This window comes from Chaetura pelagica, unplaced genomic scaffold, assembly GCF_000747805.2.
Source record: "Chaetura pelagica isolate M959 unplaced genomic scaffold, ChaPel_1.0 scaffold67, whole genome shotgun sequence".
Taxonomy (NCBI): Eukaryota; Metazoa; Chordata; class Aves; order Apodiformes; family Apodidae; genus Chaetura; species Chaetura pelagica.
Genome location: NW_009954107.1, coordinates 99,842 through 115,400, shown reverse-complemented (window position 1 = coordinate 115,400; position 15,559 = coordinate 99,842). Strand labels below are relative to the sequence as shown.

The 15,559-nt window shown below is 44.6% G+C and overlaps 1 protein-coding gene across 1 annotated transcript in view; it reads left to right on the top strand.

The window, feature by feature from the left end:
* Window positions 1-15,191, top strand: part of IRF2 (interferon regulatory factor 2) — a 23,730-nt gene extending 8,539 nt beyond the window's left edge. Inside the window, exons 5-8 of the mRNA XM_010002448.1 lie at window positions 3,320-3,431; window positions 6,924-7,088; window positions 12,425-12,471; window positions 13,847-15,191. Of these exons, the coding sequence (XP_010000750.1) occupies window positions 3,320-3,431; window positions 6,924-7,088; window positions 12,425-12,471; window positions 13,847-14,158 (636 nt within the window). The 3' untranslated portion in view covers window positions 14,159-15,191. The remainder of the gene's footprint in view (window positions 1-3,319; window positions 3,432-6,923; window positions 7,089-12,424; window positions 12,472-13,846) is intronic.
* The last annotated feature ends 368 nt before the right edge of the window (window positions 15,192-15,559 follow it).

The window sequence follows — 15,559 nt, the reverse complement described above, 5'->3', positions numbered from 1 at the left end:
CAAAGCATGGTGTTCCCTAGCTTTCACACTTACTGCTGAGTGAGTGCCTCTTTGGGATGATCAGTATTACATACCTACAGGCTCTGGTCTGCCTTCAGTTGTTTTCAAAAAGCGAATCACAGAGGTTTCAGGCTTTCAGTCAATATCCTTGGGTTGCACGTAGCAGCCCTGTCTGCAGCAGAAGGGCAGCTCGGTCTCCTGCTGCTCACTTGTGAGAGGCTGTGCCACCCACACCTGGAGACAGGTCCTGCACCTGCTGGCCAGGAGATGCTCTGAGCTGGGTGAATCTGGAGGCCTGGGGGAACTCCTCCATTGAAATCAGGTTTGGAAGGCAGATGCTTTCCTGGCATTTGTGACTTGTGAAGTTACATGTCAGAATAATGTGATTTTTAAATTGTCTTAAAGGAACCACTTTTTAACCATCTTCTCTGGATCACATAGCCACGTGTGATTGTTATAACCTGACTCTGATGGTAACCTATGTTCAGAGAGGGGCAGTGAGCTCCTTTGGTCAGAGCAGTGTGTAATGCCTGGCAAAGCTGGCAGCAGTACTTTGCTATTCCCCTGCTTCATAATTAGTCAAAATATTTAGTGTCTAAAGCTGTGGAGGCACTTGAACAGTTTCATCCTCTCCATTAAGTTTAATCTCACAAGCATTCATTTCTGCAGAATCCCAGTGGAGATGTCTGGAACATGTGATGTTAGCAGTAGGTGCCAGTGGGGCAATGCTGGCAGCTTTTGGGAGCACTTTCCTCCATCTCCTTTGCCCTGAGCTGCACAGACGCACTAGAGCGAGTTGAGGCAAGAGTAGTGAGCTGAACTGGCCGTGCCTCCAGCACATGCACACCTGTCAGTGATGCCTGCTATAAGCATATGGCTCACCAGCCACCAACCATGGTATGGCCACTTAGCTCTTGTAGACTGTGAGGTGGGGCAGGCAGTATTCCTGTCTGCTCCCCCCTTATTCTAACAATTGCATACACGGGATGGCCTCTAGGTATGCCTGGATTTTCACATAGGTGTTCCTTCCATGCTCAGCCACTGATAGACTGACTATTCAATGTTGAAAGCTATAACAGCATAGAAGGGTGGTGGATAAATTAATGCAAATGCACATTTCTGGGTATTGAAAGCTGCTTGATGTTGTGAATTCCTGAGATGCAGGTTGCATGTTTTGCATTGAATGCCTTGCAGTTACCCTGAAAACCTCTCTTTAGTGGAGCTGAGTGAGTGGGAGGCTGCTCCACGATCTGCCTGGTGACTGCAATAGGGTAATATCAGCAGAGGGAGAAGCTGAGGATCCAAGTGCAGATCTGCAAAGGGACTTCAGCGTAGCAAGACTCTCACATTGAGCTTTCCACTGTTGCCATTGTTTGCCCCTGTGGGCACCACAGCAGCTGCAGGTGGGAGTGAAGAGCCCTGCCAGGCCTTGCTGAGCTTGAGCTTAGGGCACTTCCCTGCTTGTGGCCATGGATGTGACAAGACCTGGGCCTTACCAAATCCCTACTCCACGTTCGGCAAGTGGGGCTGCAAGCAGTTCTAACTCGCAGGTATATCTCTGACCACTGGGCTTTGGGGCAAATAGGGTCTCTCCAAGAAAACATGAATTCTCAGCAATGGGAGGAGGGCCATAAGCATGTGACTAGCCTAGGCTTTTTCCTTTGACGCAAAATTAAGGGCTGAATTGCCTGTCTGAGACTTCACTTCTGCCTTATCCTGGATGAATCCTTTTGACTATGCATGCAGCTCCCCATTGAGACATTTTAAAAAATGGGACACCTTTCCCCATGCATTTAGTTTAGGCTTCCACCAGGCATTCTGGACACCGAAAATTTAGGTGATTTAAAAGCAACTGTGCCAGCATCCAAGTTCCTTCATCAGTGTGGCACCATCACCCAAGTTCCAGGATATTTGTCTCTTGAAGGGGGCTACGAAATCAGTTCCCCTGTAACCAAGCCCCTGTAAAGCTGAACACGCTGCTGTGTGTGCAGGGTTCCCCTGGGGGCTGTTGTGTTTGCTGGGACATTGCACAACACGAATGGCTTAGGGCTGCAGTGTGCAACCCTAATATGTCTCTGCAGTCAGTGATCCTCAGTGAATCAATGACAGCTAATTTTATCTTTTCCAGCTCTCCAATTGTTTGACCTGTGGGTTGACACAGCGGGTGCGGTGCATCAAAGACCTAGGTGTCATTAACACTAACTTTTCACCCCCTTTGTGCAGAGGGGCCTTGGGGCAGGGTGCCTGTGTGTATTACAGCCTAGCTTCCTGGCTGGGGAGGTGCAAACTTGTGTCAAAGTGATATGTCTTTTTGAGTTTCAGCATGTGGCATGTAGGAAAGACCTTTCATTGTCCCCATTTTTTTGCCCCCATAAGACATGCATACGGTTAGTAGTGTGACTGGCACCACAAGCCTTGAGCCTTACCTTTATCCTGCCTTTGCCAAAATGCTTTAGAGCAGTGAAAATGGGCATGGCATGGCATCAGATTCAACTGGCAGCCCTGCACCTCTCTGTGCGTGTCTCTGGGTCAGCAGAAAGGCAGAATTTCCCTTGCCGAAATGGCACAGGCAGCCCAGAGTAAGAGCAGAAGACTTTAGACTTTGTAACCAATAACCCCATAAGAGAGCCAATACCAGGGAGAAGGCTGGACCTGTAGATAATCTTTAAATGGGTTTACAGCTTTTTAAATAAATCCTGAGTATGGAACTAAACTTCTTGGGATCTATTCTAAAGAAAGTTTTTTAGATTTCCACTCAAGTGTACCAGGCCTACAGAGATGCATCTTGTAGAAAGCTCAGTCTTTGTAGAACAGGTGGTGTTTTACCAACGCTGTGGTAATGTTTATGATGTAATCTAAAAGGCTGTATTTAGTGTAAACACTTTGGTTTGTTTCAGGCTTGCTGTAGAGAAGAATTAAGGCTAGAATTTAGTAATTGCTGTACAGAAGCTAAGGCTTCCTTTCAGAGAACACTGAGAGATACAGCACTGTTTTAAAGCAGTGTTTCTTCCTTATTTGTTCCAAATTTTAATCTCTTGTAGTAAATAGCACACTAATTTCCTGCTTTCTGAAGGCTCACTCTAAATCTGAAAACAAAAAATGGCTTTTGTTTCAAAGCAGAAGATTTGGAAATGGAATAAACTACTGGCTCCATCTCAGAGAACCAGCATGTTCATTCTAGGACCGTGTCAAAAAGAGAGCTGGGGTATATGGCAGGCAGAAACAATATGATTTGTTACCATCTTAGAACAAAGAGATTAGTGAATCCAGGCTCCTCAAATAAATTAAACCTGACCCAACTGTACTGTTTTCATTCTAGCAAGAGCCAGTTGAATCATCTTTTGGGATTAATGGGCTAAATGATGTCACTTCTGACTATTTCCTGTCCTCCAGTATAAAAAATGAAGTTGACAGTACAGTGAACTTTGTAGGTAAGTACTCATGTGCTTTTCTTATATGCTAAGCATACAGATGATTTCAGAAACTTCAGTGACTCTGCCAAACTCAGCTTTCCATCAGCATTTTGCACCGTGGTTACAATCAGGTCAATGCGTTTTCCAGTAGCCCAAACCATGGGAGGTCCTGGTAGCCATCCCTCCCCATTGCCTTGCAGAGATTGTGAGCAGCAGCACAGTGGTTCCCCTGAGAGCAAACCATTTGCAAACATGCCCAGGTGACATTTTCTGACATGAAGTTACTCCATAGGGTAGCCCTCAGCTATGAGGAGGTGGTAGCCAGTGTCATAGGGGAGTTAAACTGCAGTCAGATGGCAGTTTCCCATTGCTCAAAAGGTGCTGTTTATTTGGGAGTTTAAACCTGCAGAGAAAATGGAGGATCTTTGGGGTTTTTTGCTGGCAGTAGGAGAATTAGTTCTTGGCATCACTGAGCTAACAACAAGGATCAGTGAAGACTGCATTTAAAAACAGGTACATTAGGAATTAGCCGTCATCTCAGCATGTGAATAATTGGCTCTCAATAGAATAATTGGGCTGGGTTTTGACAGTTCTTTTTTGGCTGGGGTTGTCACTGCAGCAGGAGCTCCTAGAAATGTGACCCATATACTGTTTTCTCTAGAATTCCACTTTTATACATGTCAGAAAGGTGTTTGAAAAATAATATTATTCTTCTGTTTGGAGACATGGCAGAAATTACATGTAGTGACTATTTTTGATGCCCAGGTCACAGGGCTTCACATTGCACTCTCAAGTGCTTCTTTGGCTGAGGAGTTTGAGTGTAGTTTTCCTCTTTATGGCAGTTAATTTAATCAGCTGTTGCTTTATAAGAGTGTAAGAACGATTGTTGCTTCTGCTATTACAGAGTGTTTTATAACTTGTAGAAATAGCACTGTAGTGCTATTAGTGCTTCCTGTTTACTGACTGACTCATAAATAAGTCTGAAACATACCAAGGCAAATACGCAGTTCCAGGGAAGAAGCTTCCTACACTTTTGCTTTGTTTTACAGTCTTAAAGTCAAGCAGAGATCAATTAACAGCAGTCTTTGGAACATACCTAGTGTTCTCCAAAACCTACTAACATCAGAGCATAATTTTCTACAGTGCACTGTATCCTGAACTCCTGTTTGATATTAAGATGAGATGAATGCATGTTGCACCTTAGAAGATCACAGTAATTTACAGGACAGGACCCATAGTGGCAACATCGACATCTAAGAATGCTCAAAAGTCTGTCGTGAAAGCTAAGCAAGAGGTTCAGAGGAACAGAACTGAATTTGCACCTTATTAAGGGCTTTCATTTTTCTTTGGCCTCATAGAATCCATTTTCAGGGGTAGGAACAGCAAGGCTTGTGTGAGTAACTGTCATCCAGTGTTGTTTCATTAATTGCTTGTGAAATGTGCTGCTTCACCAGGCTAGAGAGAGAAGTCCTTACTTAGGACTGCAAGCAGGATTTTAACATAAATAGGGGGAAAAGGATAAAATAGGTCTGTTCTGTAGAAAGTAGGTAAATCAGCTGGAGGAGAGAAAAGACAAACAGCAGCTGCAGTGTTTCTGATACACATGTAGCTCATGGGAAAATGGTGGCATTTTGCCCAAGGGAGCAGTAATTTTTGATACGCTCTCAGAGTGGGTAAGAATTCATGAGGTATTGAAGGGAAAGATTGTGCAGATAACCACTTCGTACCCTGACAGGGTTGCACAATATTAGTTTCTCCCAGATAAAAATTAACTGTGTATATATGCTCTTGCCCCCTGCACCCCCCTTAAAAAAAGCAGCTTGTTTCAGAACCAGGAAAGGTAGAAATACAGTGGAACTAAAATATCTACAACAAAATTGTAATACTTGTAGTGATTCAACTTCTGAAAAAAAGACTATGCACTATTTAAGTAATTTTTGTGATGCTGGAATTGTCTTATAAAATACATACCCAGGTTTGGGAGAGTTTCTAGTGATTACCTGGCACTTCACAGAGCAGAATTAAATGCAGCTTTTCTCTGGGAGTAAAGCCTGTCAGTTTTCTTTTTCAAGTAGTCATGTTCTGGGCCTGTCTAAAGATAGAAGGCAGGAATGGATTCTGTGTATATACATGTGCATTACTTTATATTTATCTTAGTTCATCCAGGAGTATATGCTACCTTTTGCCTTTTAAAAAATTAATAATTAGAGTACTTAGGTCACTTAACAGAGGAATTTCAGGATCTACTGTCTTTTATTGCCTTCATTTTTTTTCCCATCATGAGTCTAGAAAAAATATACTGTCTGAATTTCTAGCAACACAGCACTGTGTTTGTACAGAATTTGTCTGTATGATTGTTCCTTTTGAAGCTTTATGTTCCAGTGAAAGAGTATCTACAGTCCTTTCTGTTCTCTTGGACAACTCTGGATTCAAGTTAGCTGTCCTCTGAGACAGCTTCATCCCCATGTGCTCTTCAAATCTAGCAAGTGGCTTTCAGCTCCATGCTGGATTAATGCAGTTGTCATGTGTTAATGCTGCTGGGATTGTTAGGGTAGTTGTACAAGACAAAAGGAATTGTCTCAGGCAGCCCCGCAGAAGTGAGATTCTGGCTTTCACTATAGTTCTGCTTAGCTCGGTAACTTCTTGGTACCTCAGTTTTTTCCCGTTACAAAAGGGTGTTGTGTAGCACAACTAATGTCTGCAAAGCATTTCAGGATGCTTGCAAAGCATTCATGGTGTCTTCACTTTGTAGAAATAAAATAATGTTCCTTTGGTGCTTAAATATCTGGTGCCTGAGGGAAGAGGAAAACCCTCTGCTAATAACAACCAAACTGTAGCTTTCAGTCATAGACCACAAGGATTACAGACCACAGATACAACTGTGCTTTTCTCCATACCATCACTGGCATTGAAAGGATCAGTGAGAGTAAGCATCTAATTGGAGAATAAATTTTTCACACATGCATGTCTTGTATAAATCAGACTCCCACCGTGTTTTACTTGACCATGTGGACAGTTTTTTGCATGCCAGTTCTGGCCTTCTGGTGCATAATTTGCATGAGAGCATCCGAAGGCCATGGCATGTTGGCAGCTTGCTGGGTGAGAATGCCATTTTCCCAGATTATGAGAGATTGCTGGGGTCCGTATGTCCCAAGGAGACCACATTTCCGGGTGGAGGAGGAGTGTGGTGTGGTCTTCCCTGGGAAAGCCTCTGGACAGCTGGTATGTCAAGGAGGGCTCAAGGACATTATGTGTGAGAGCCAGGGGACACTTACGCATTTTCAGTCGTCACAGGTGGGGAAAAATGTCTCTAAAGGTGATGCTAACTAAATAAATCACACGTGTTTCCTTCAGAAGTCCCATTGAAAGCACGTGGTGGGCATGGAAGAACATGCCAAGATGGTATTGAAAACTCACTCAAATACCAAGCAGTCTCCAAGGGCAGGCTCTTAGAGATCCAGTGGGGTTGAGGCATTGTGAGTAACAAATTTTTTTATTTCTAACCCCAAGTTGTAGGACAGCAGCACCTTGATGGCAGCAGTGAGGAGCAGGTGATAGTTGCCAATCCCCCTGATGTTTGCCAGGTAGTAGAGGTGACAACAGAAAGCGACGAACAGCCCCTCAGCATGAGCCAGCTGTACCCCCTACAGATCTCCCCTGTCTCATCCTATGCAGGTAAGCATCCTGGCATTTCTTTAATGCTCTTTTTTCGGAAATGTTTGGAAGACAGTGGGGGAAAGAGGACTCTTATCTGGCAGAGATCCAGAAATGTCTGTTTGGCTGCCCCTGATTTTGATGAAACTCAAAAACTGAAAGTCCTCTTTACTCATTTCACCTTGGGAAACAACTCGACAGATCTGAGGCTGGAAATGTGAGATGCAGATTTTAGCCTGTGACTAATGGAAAAATAACCTTTTTAGATGTAATGCAGAGAGGTCTTTTCAGCTTTTATTAGAGGGGCATTTTCAGCAGTAAAAATTATGTACTGCAAATACAGTGTGTCCCCCTTGCCCTGTGACTTAGTAAAGAGTACAGGTCTTCTCTGTTCTGTTTCCTCTATGCCTAGCACAGTGGTCACAGAGTGCTAAGGGCTGCACTAGTGATATGTAGTGCAGACGTGGAGCTGAGGGCCCTGGGGGAGTGGATCTGTCTTGTTACAAATAGTCTGCAGACAGGAACAGCCATGTAGTCACTGATAACAAGCCGCCCTGCCAGCAGGAGAGCTGTGGACGTATGGCTTCCCATCTGGACTCTCTGATACCTAAAAAGGGTGAGATAAGCTTTTTTCCAAGTCAGGGTATTAATGGTTTATCTTTTTTTGCCTGGCCCATTACTTTCATAAAATTGTTAGGAAGTTAAAGGTCTTTGGCACTCATTTATTACTTATCCAGGTCTGGCAGCGTGTTCAGAAGTTGTTAGGGGAGAACAGACACAAATGCACATGTGGGCATGCTGTATGAAGTCCCTGCAATCGTATGAGCCTTATTTCCGTAGGAAGCCGTGCAAAGCCACATTTGAAAGTAGAAAAAGTTTCAGATCCAACCTGTCCTTGCTTTTTTGACATGTTGCTGGCTTGTTAGCCTCAGGAGACTGGGTAGAAGTACAAATGTAATCTTTTTGGGCAAACTTAAGTATTAATTGCTCCACATGCAATTTCTTCTTTTGCACATGGTTTTTTGCCTTTGACTCATTAGGTTGAAATTAATTCCAGATGCATCTCTATAGATGATGTATTTAGGAATTTTTATCTTTGGGTCTGGGTGAATAGTGTGATGTTCTTTTGAGTAGCCTCCAATGTTAGTCTTACACGTGTTGGTAAACAATCATGCTTCCCAATGGATTTAGTCTGTAATGGCCAGAGCATTTAGAAGGACTTTGCAAAGCATGAGGCAGGGGAATGAGTGTGCTTTAACTTAGTAGTAGTAACTGGGAGATGGGGCTCTGAAACATTTGTCCTCTTCCCAAATGCTTTTTGCAGAACCTTTCCCATCTATGTGAAGATGATGATGATTTCTTTTAACCTCAGCTACAGGATCTGAGTTCCTGGAATGCAAACAAAAGTCACTGTCTTGATCTGGAAGCTGTGGTAGTTGCTTGGGCTGGGACAATAAACAGGGGTGGTCTGGTGACCACCCTGACATGGGCAAGTCATGAATTACCTCCCCCTAAAGTCAACGCAAAAAGCCTACATAAGGAAAATTAGATGTGACTCAAGTACTTCTGCTGTTCCCTTATGTTGTCTTAGTTTCCTGGTGGCCTTCAGCTGTCCTAACTTTATAGGACCTGCTAGTCCATCAGTGTGATAACACAGAGGTGATTTCATGCCACTGACATGCTTTTGAATGTATCTGAAGGCAGCTTCTCATGATCCTGGTTACTCATGTTAGAAGCCAGTAAGAAGTTGAGTACTGAAAGGACTTTTTAATATTTTAATGAGGAAAAGAGGTATTGGAGAACAGACATTCCAAGTTTACAGGTGACACCAAAGAGGGTAAACTAGTCAATATACTCAAGGGCAGGGCCACCACTGACATGCTTTTGAATGTATCTGAAGGCAGCTTCTCATGATCCTGGTTACTCATGTTAGAAGCCAGTAAGAAGTTGAGTACTGAAAGGACTTTTTAATATTTTAATGAGGAAAAGAGGTATTGGAGAACAGACATTCCAAGTTTACAGGTGACACCAAAGAGGGTAAACTAGTCAATATACTCAAGGGCAGGGCCACCATCCAGAGAGACCTGGAGGGGCTGCAGGATTGGGTCAGCAGAAACCTTAAGAAATACACCAAGGACAGATGCCAACTCTTGTGCCTGAGTAGCAAGAGCCTTTAACAGTAATAGAGGCTGGGGCTGATGGAGTGGGGAGCAGCTCTGCAGAAGGCTGTTGGGCAGTGAGCTGAATGCGAGATGGCAGAGCATCTAGGCCACAGAGAAGGCCACCAACTTTCAGGAGCATGGCCAGCAGATCTAGAGAAGTTATTATCTCCCTCTTCTCTGCACTAGTTACACTACTTCTGGAGTATTGAGTCCAGTCTTGAGCCCCCCAGTCCAAGAAAGATACAAAAGGGGTGCAAGTGCAGGGAAGAGCTACCTGGATGATCAAGGGCTGGAGCACACACTCACTCACAGAGGAGATGCTGAAGGACTAGCTCTTGTTCAGCTTGGAGAAGAGATAGTTTTGAGGACCTCATAGCAGCCTGCCCCTACCTGCGGGGCTGTTACAGAGAAGGCAGAGATAGGCTCTTCACAGCAATGTGTGGTGGGAGTATGAGAAACAGCAGGCATACATTGAAACAAGAAAACTTGGCCCAGTTGAATGTAAGAAAAAATGTCACCTTTTTCACTGCAGGGACAGTCAGGCAGCAGAGCAGGATGCCCAGAAAGGTTTTGCTGCCTCCATTCTCAGAGGTTTTCAAGGCTGACTGGATAAGGCCCCAAGCAACCTGATCCAGTCCTGTTGCTGGCCCTGCTTTGAGCAAGACGTTGGGCTAGAGACCTCCTGAGGTCCCTTCCAGCCTGACTTTTCTATAAACCTCTTCTGTTTTTTTCTAAAGCATGCATTTGCCTTTGAGGTAAAGGAGAGGACAGGGGTCTGTGGTTTGTTAGAACCCTGTAGCTTGTAAGGCACTCTTGTGACCATGTCTGGCTTTGTCTTGCTCCACACAAACCCGTACAGGAGAACAACAGGGGCCCTGGTCCTGTACTGGTGGGTTTGCTGGGCAGAGCTGCCTACTCTGTCAGGTACTACTGCTGAATGGCAGGAAAGGGTATGACCATAACAGCTGAGCAGGAGCAGTTAATTTAGCTCTTCCTAAACAACAACAACAAAAAGTAGCCTGAGGTATCAGCTGTCCTACATAAATCTGTTTTGTTTCAAAAACACCTCCGGTTCCTTTCTGAGGTTACTCAGACAAATGATATGAGTGACCCTTGTGAGTTTTCTCATATTTCCACTGACGTCTATGAAATATTTTTTTTTAGTACTGAGGCTGTTGTCAACCTCCTCTTGTGTTTGACACTGATTCAAATAACCTTCCTGATTGAAATAACCTCTCTAACTTTCCATGCTTGAGTGGCTAGCTTCTCTGGCTTTCCTAACTATAGTGCTCTCTCTTGCTCAGCATTTTGTTATGTATAAACACCAAGGATGGATTCCTTTTCCGCTGCATCATTCTTTTTTGTTGCCACATGTTTCTTCATGTCAAGGAATATCTGTTTCTTGTCTCTGTGTAGATTGCTTCTATTGATTCTATCTCCAGGGCCATTTCTCCTTTGCACAGATTAATTTCTGCCTCTCCTGCCCCCAGGATGGCTTAATTAGCCAGATTAATCTTGGCACATCTCTCTACCTGGGCCAGTGAATGAGAAGCCCTGCAGAGTGTTAACTTCACAGGGCTTTGCAGTTAGTTTTAATGTTTCAGGCTGCTCCTCTGCTTACTGCCCGCTGCAGTGAAGGCTCTGGCACAGGGGAGGTGCTGGCTTTGGGAGCAGTAGTAGTCTGGAGTAGCTGAGCTGTCTGCTTCCTTGCTTCAGGACTTTGGGTGCAGTTTAGATCCTGAGGTCTGAAAGACCAAATCAGACCACTGGTTTACACCCCTTTGCCTAAACCTGATGGTTAGCCGAGTCTCCAGGGAAGGGCAAGTTACTGCCAGTCTCTGAAGATGTGCAGGGGGACAATCCACTGTGCACCCTTAGCACTCATGTTACATCTAGTGCAGAGCATGAGGTTGCTCTCTGGGAAGGCAAGATTGTGGTTTATGGTTGCAGGGGTGCAGGGGCTGCGCACAGCAGTCTGCGTGGGCTAAAACGTGTGACACAGAGTGGAGAGGAGTGGAAACTGGGACTTTACAGCTCCTTTCTCTGCTGCAGTAACTCACCACATCATTCCTTCAGCCTTGTAATTGCTGTGTTCCTGTTGGTTTAGGGGATGAATGAGCCCTGTCTGCTCAGCTCTGGTTGAGGGGCTTGGAGAAAGACGTCTTCCAAATGCTGTTGCTAGCCTGATAGATGCCTAAGGTCGTCCTCCCAGGAAACAGGCCAATTGTTTAAAACCTTCTGAGCTGAAGGGGACCTGCAGTCCAGACCTCTGCGTTTTCTGGGTGAGGGTCTGGGCACCAGGCAGCTGTGGTGAAGGCAGCAGCCATCACTGCATGCCAGGCCTGGAAATAAAGGTTTGGAGCCAGGAGCCTGACCCTCAGACACCAGGAGACTTGTGTTCAGACACACATGAACATGAAAATTCCTGGATGTTAGGCTTTTCTGCAAGGGAGGAATGCAGCTGCAGGAGGATGGCCATCCTGCTGGAGCTATACCCCTGTGTTTGAGCTCTGATGGAAGTAATGAGGGTGAGGGAGGCTGTGTGTGGCAGGGGAGGTGATGGGGTTGGAAGCAGTAGCATTTCTGCTTGCTCAAGTAATGGATGAAGGGTTGAGAAATAGACTGGGGGAGGCTGGGCACGAGTGGCAAAAGTGAAAGGAGCAAAGTATAACAACAGTAATGAAGCACCCAAAGTAACAATGAGCCCTTGAGAGGGCAGGCTGAGATAACAGTTCATGAAACAAAAACACACTTATCTCTCCTGGGGTGGCATTGTTGCTGGTTTTGCAGGATAAAATAAGGATTTGGACAGAATGTAGCTGTTAGCCAAGCCTGGAGCTGTCAAGAGAAGGGAAAAGGGAGAGTGGACATCCCCTGCTTGCAGGAGGCTCTTCCCTTTCCCCAGAAAGCACAAATCTACTTCTTCCCTCTCCATTGCTGTCTTTTTGAGGGTATAGCCATGTCACCTGTGATAACCATGTGAATTTACCCCAGTTGTTGAATGCAGCTGTGCTGTCTAGCCCTTGAGTTACTACTGCTGTGGCAGGGGCCCATGCTTCTCTGTTGTTTCCTGGTTGTTTGACTTGACTCTGTTTGCTTCCACTTGTTGGAAGCAGATTTGGCCTCTTGAGCTGCATTTTGCTACTCTAGATAGAACAGCATAAGTTTCATTTTTGTTTTGGTTTTGTTTGGCAGAAAGTGAAACAACTGACAGCGTTCCGAGCGATGAAGAAAATACAGAGGTAAGTGTTTTGTGGCATTTTAGCACTTTGGAGGAAGGTCTCAAGAACAATGTCTTGAGGTATACTTCCCCCTTCTTGGACTGCCACTTGGTCTACCAGTGGAGTATTCATTTTACTAGTAGCTGGGGGAGACAAACAAACCAGGAAGTTTCAAGGGAGGTGGACATGTGGATGATTGTCCTAGAATGGGTATCTGTACAAGTTTCCTTCTCGTTAATTTGCACAATAAGATGTGCTGGAGAACCATCAACAGTGTCAGCTAGCTTGTTAATATGATGCATTGACATTGCTGGGTAGTGAGTATTTTATCTTGGTTGAAAGCATGCCCACTTTGGTTTCCTTAAATGGCACCTGAACTCATACAATTGGAGGAAATGCTTGCATGTATGTTACAAATGCAGCTTGAGTGTTTGAGGCAAAAACCTTTCCTGAGCAGTTGGTTGGGTGTTGCTGAGTTAAAAGAATCCCTGGAGAAAATACCCACCCTATGGACGTTTCCCGAGCTGCACCTGTGTAAAACTAGCACTGGCCTTTTCTATTGGGGCTGCCATCAAGTGACCAAACCTACTGATCCCCTTGAGTACTAAGAGGTACTAAGAGGTCAGGGGAAGCACACTGAGGGCACTTAGATGCCCTGTGCTCCAGCTGCATTTTTGCCCAAGGCCTCTTGCAAATGTCTCTCCTGCTCTGCCCACCAGAAATCCCTCTGAATCCTCCTTCTTGGAGAGCTGCAGGTTGTACAGCTAACCCTCTTGGCTTTGTTTCTCGTGCCTTGGTTAGGGTGGGGCCTGTATGTAGACCACCAACAATGACTACCCAAATCTGCTTTGACAGAACATGCCATTGCAGCATGTGTGATGGGGAAAGGACTGGATGCTCGTCTTTCCTTGGTGAACCTCCTCCCTGTGATGGGGGACAAACCATCAAGTGACAGTGGTTTTCCTGGCAGCCTCACCTGTGTTGACAGTTTGGATGGTGCTGTTTGAGAGGTCTGAGTCTCTGTGCCTGCCCGTTGGCAGGAAGAAGCTGTCTCTGGTAACAGAGGAGACACTTCCATTTGGAGCTCTGAGCATTTGGTTGTCCTTGTCCATTTTTGTCTCTGGCATACTGGGAATAAGGCCTTTATTTTCCATCAGAAACGTGGGAAGGGCCTTTTGAGTGTTGGAGAGTCACCAAGGTTTAGGTACACAATTTCAGAAAAGAAGTGGCAGAGAGCAAAGGCATTCAAAGCTAGCAGACAGAGGCTTAGGCTTTTAGAGATGGGGTAATTCCTCTGCAATTTCTGGGTGTTTCTGTCTTCATCTTATTACTTGCAGCACTTTGCAAAGTTCCATTTGCTCATTTAGTCTTTCCTCCTGTGTTTCCCCTTTTCTAGGGACGACTTCATTGGCAGAAGAAAAACATTGAAGGCAAACAGTATCTCAGCAATCTGGGAATGAGGAACACTTCTCATATGCTTCCCAGCATGGCAACTTTTGTAGCCAACAAGCCTGACCTCCAAGTCACCATCAAAGAAGAAAGCTGCCCGCTGCCTTACAACAGCTCCTGGCCCCCTTTCCCAGACATCCCTCTGCCACAAGTCATGTCCACAGCTTCCACAAGCAGCAGCCGGCCGGACCGCGAGACACGGGCCAGCGTCATCAAGAAAACATCAGACATCACCCAGTCAAGAGTCAAGAGCTGCTAAGCCTCTGATGGTGTGGTTTTTTAGCTTTGTTTTGTTTGGTTTTGTATTTTACGTTTCTCTAGGAGAGGTTCATCCCTTGGCACACACAAGACAAATCTAAGGTAAAGCCTTGGCAATAGAAAACATTGCTGTGTCCGACTCCAGTGCTGGAGTGTTTTTAACTCAGGACTCCAGCCATCAGTATGTACACCTGAACCCAGGTGGATTCCCAAGGTTGCTATGTAGGAAAACAACCCAAGAACTTTGGCCCACTCGCAGGTTCCAGTGTTTCATAAGAGGACCAACTGACCACAAGGGAAGTGGTGCTGCTGCGCTTCTTGCTGTCAAGGCTGTGATGGAACTGAAAGCCTCAGAATGGAAGAGAAAATGTGAACTAGCTGGAATATTTTTAAATAAAGAAAAGTCTATTGTGAATATTGTACATAGTGCAGTACTAGCAACGTTGCAGTCTGCTTCTGCACCTTATTAAGAAAGCACTTACAAAAGGCCTTTTATTACCTTGCTCCACTTAATGGCACATTGAGGGTCCCTCCCCACCTGTATTCTTTTCCAAGGCCATTCTTGCTAAAGTGTCTTTAAAGAATAGAGGAAAGGAAGGGAAGGTAAAATTTCCATGTGGAATTCATATGTTTTAAGACTGCTTTTCTCATGTTTGTTCCTAATCTGCTATGCTTGAATGCCGCGTGGTACAATAGGAAAAAAAAAAAAGAAACCTATTACAGAGATATTATGCAAATTCCCAGATTTAAAAAGAAGAAGAAAAATACTCTAATTCTAACCAGAGCAAGCTTTTTTATTTTTTATACAGGGGAATATTTTATTCAAAGTAAAATTCTAAAGTGAATATAATTTTTTTTAATCTTTTCTACAGCAAATTTATAATTTTAAGATTTAGTCCTTGGTTATCAGCAGTTATTACATCCTTGTGGCACATTTTTTTTAATTTTGTAAAGGTGAAATAGCTTTTATGAGCTCATGTAGCAATCAGATTATCCTGTGGATTGATAATAAATATGGTATATAGTTAAATTTTTAATAATCCTCTTGTTTGTCTCTCTTTTTTAATCTTTCAGAAGCCCCAGATGGCGTGGGTTTGATAGGTGAACGTGACCTCTCAGTGAGCAGTTAGCGTGAACCACCTTTACAGTTTCTGGAGCACTCATCTATAAAGATGGGAAGTTTTGTCCTTGAAGCAGCTAAAGGTGGAAGGGAGAACTAGACTTAGAGGTGGTGTACTTAAGTGTGGCGTCGCTTGCAGAGGCTGGGAATTGGGGCACGTTTCTGCTCTTGTTCTGTGGTTGGGCTTTGAGCAGATCACCCTCTGGAAGGGATCTTGTGAAAGTCCATCCTTGGCCCCATGCAGGCTCAGCTCAGCTTGCCCCATTCCTCATAGGTATTTTC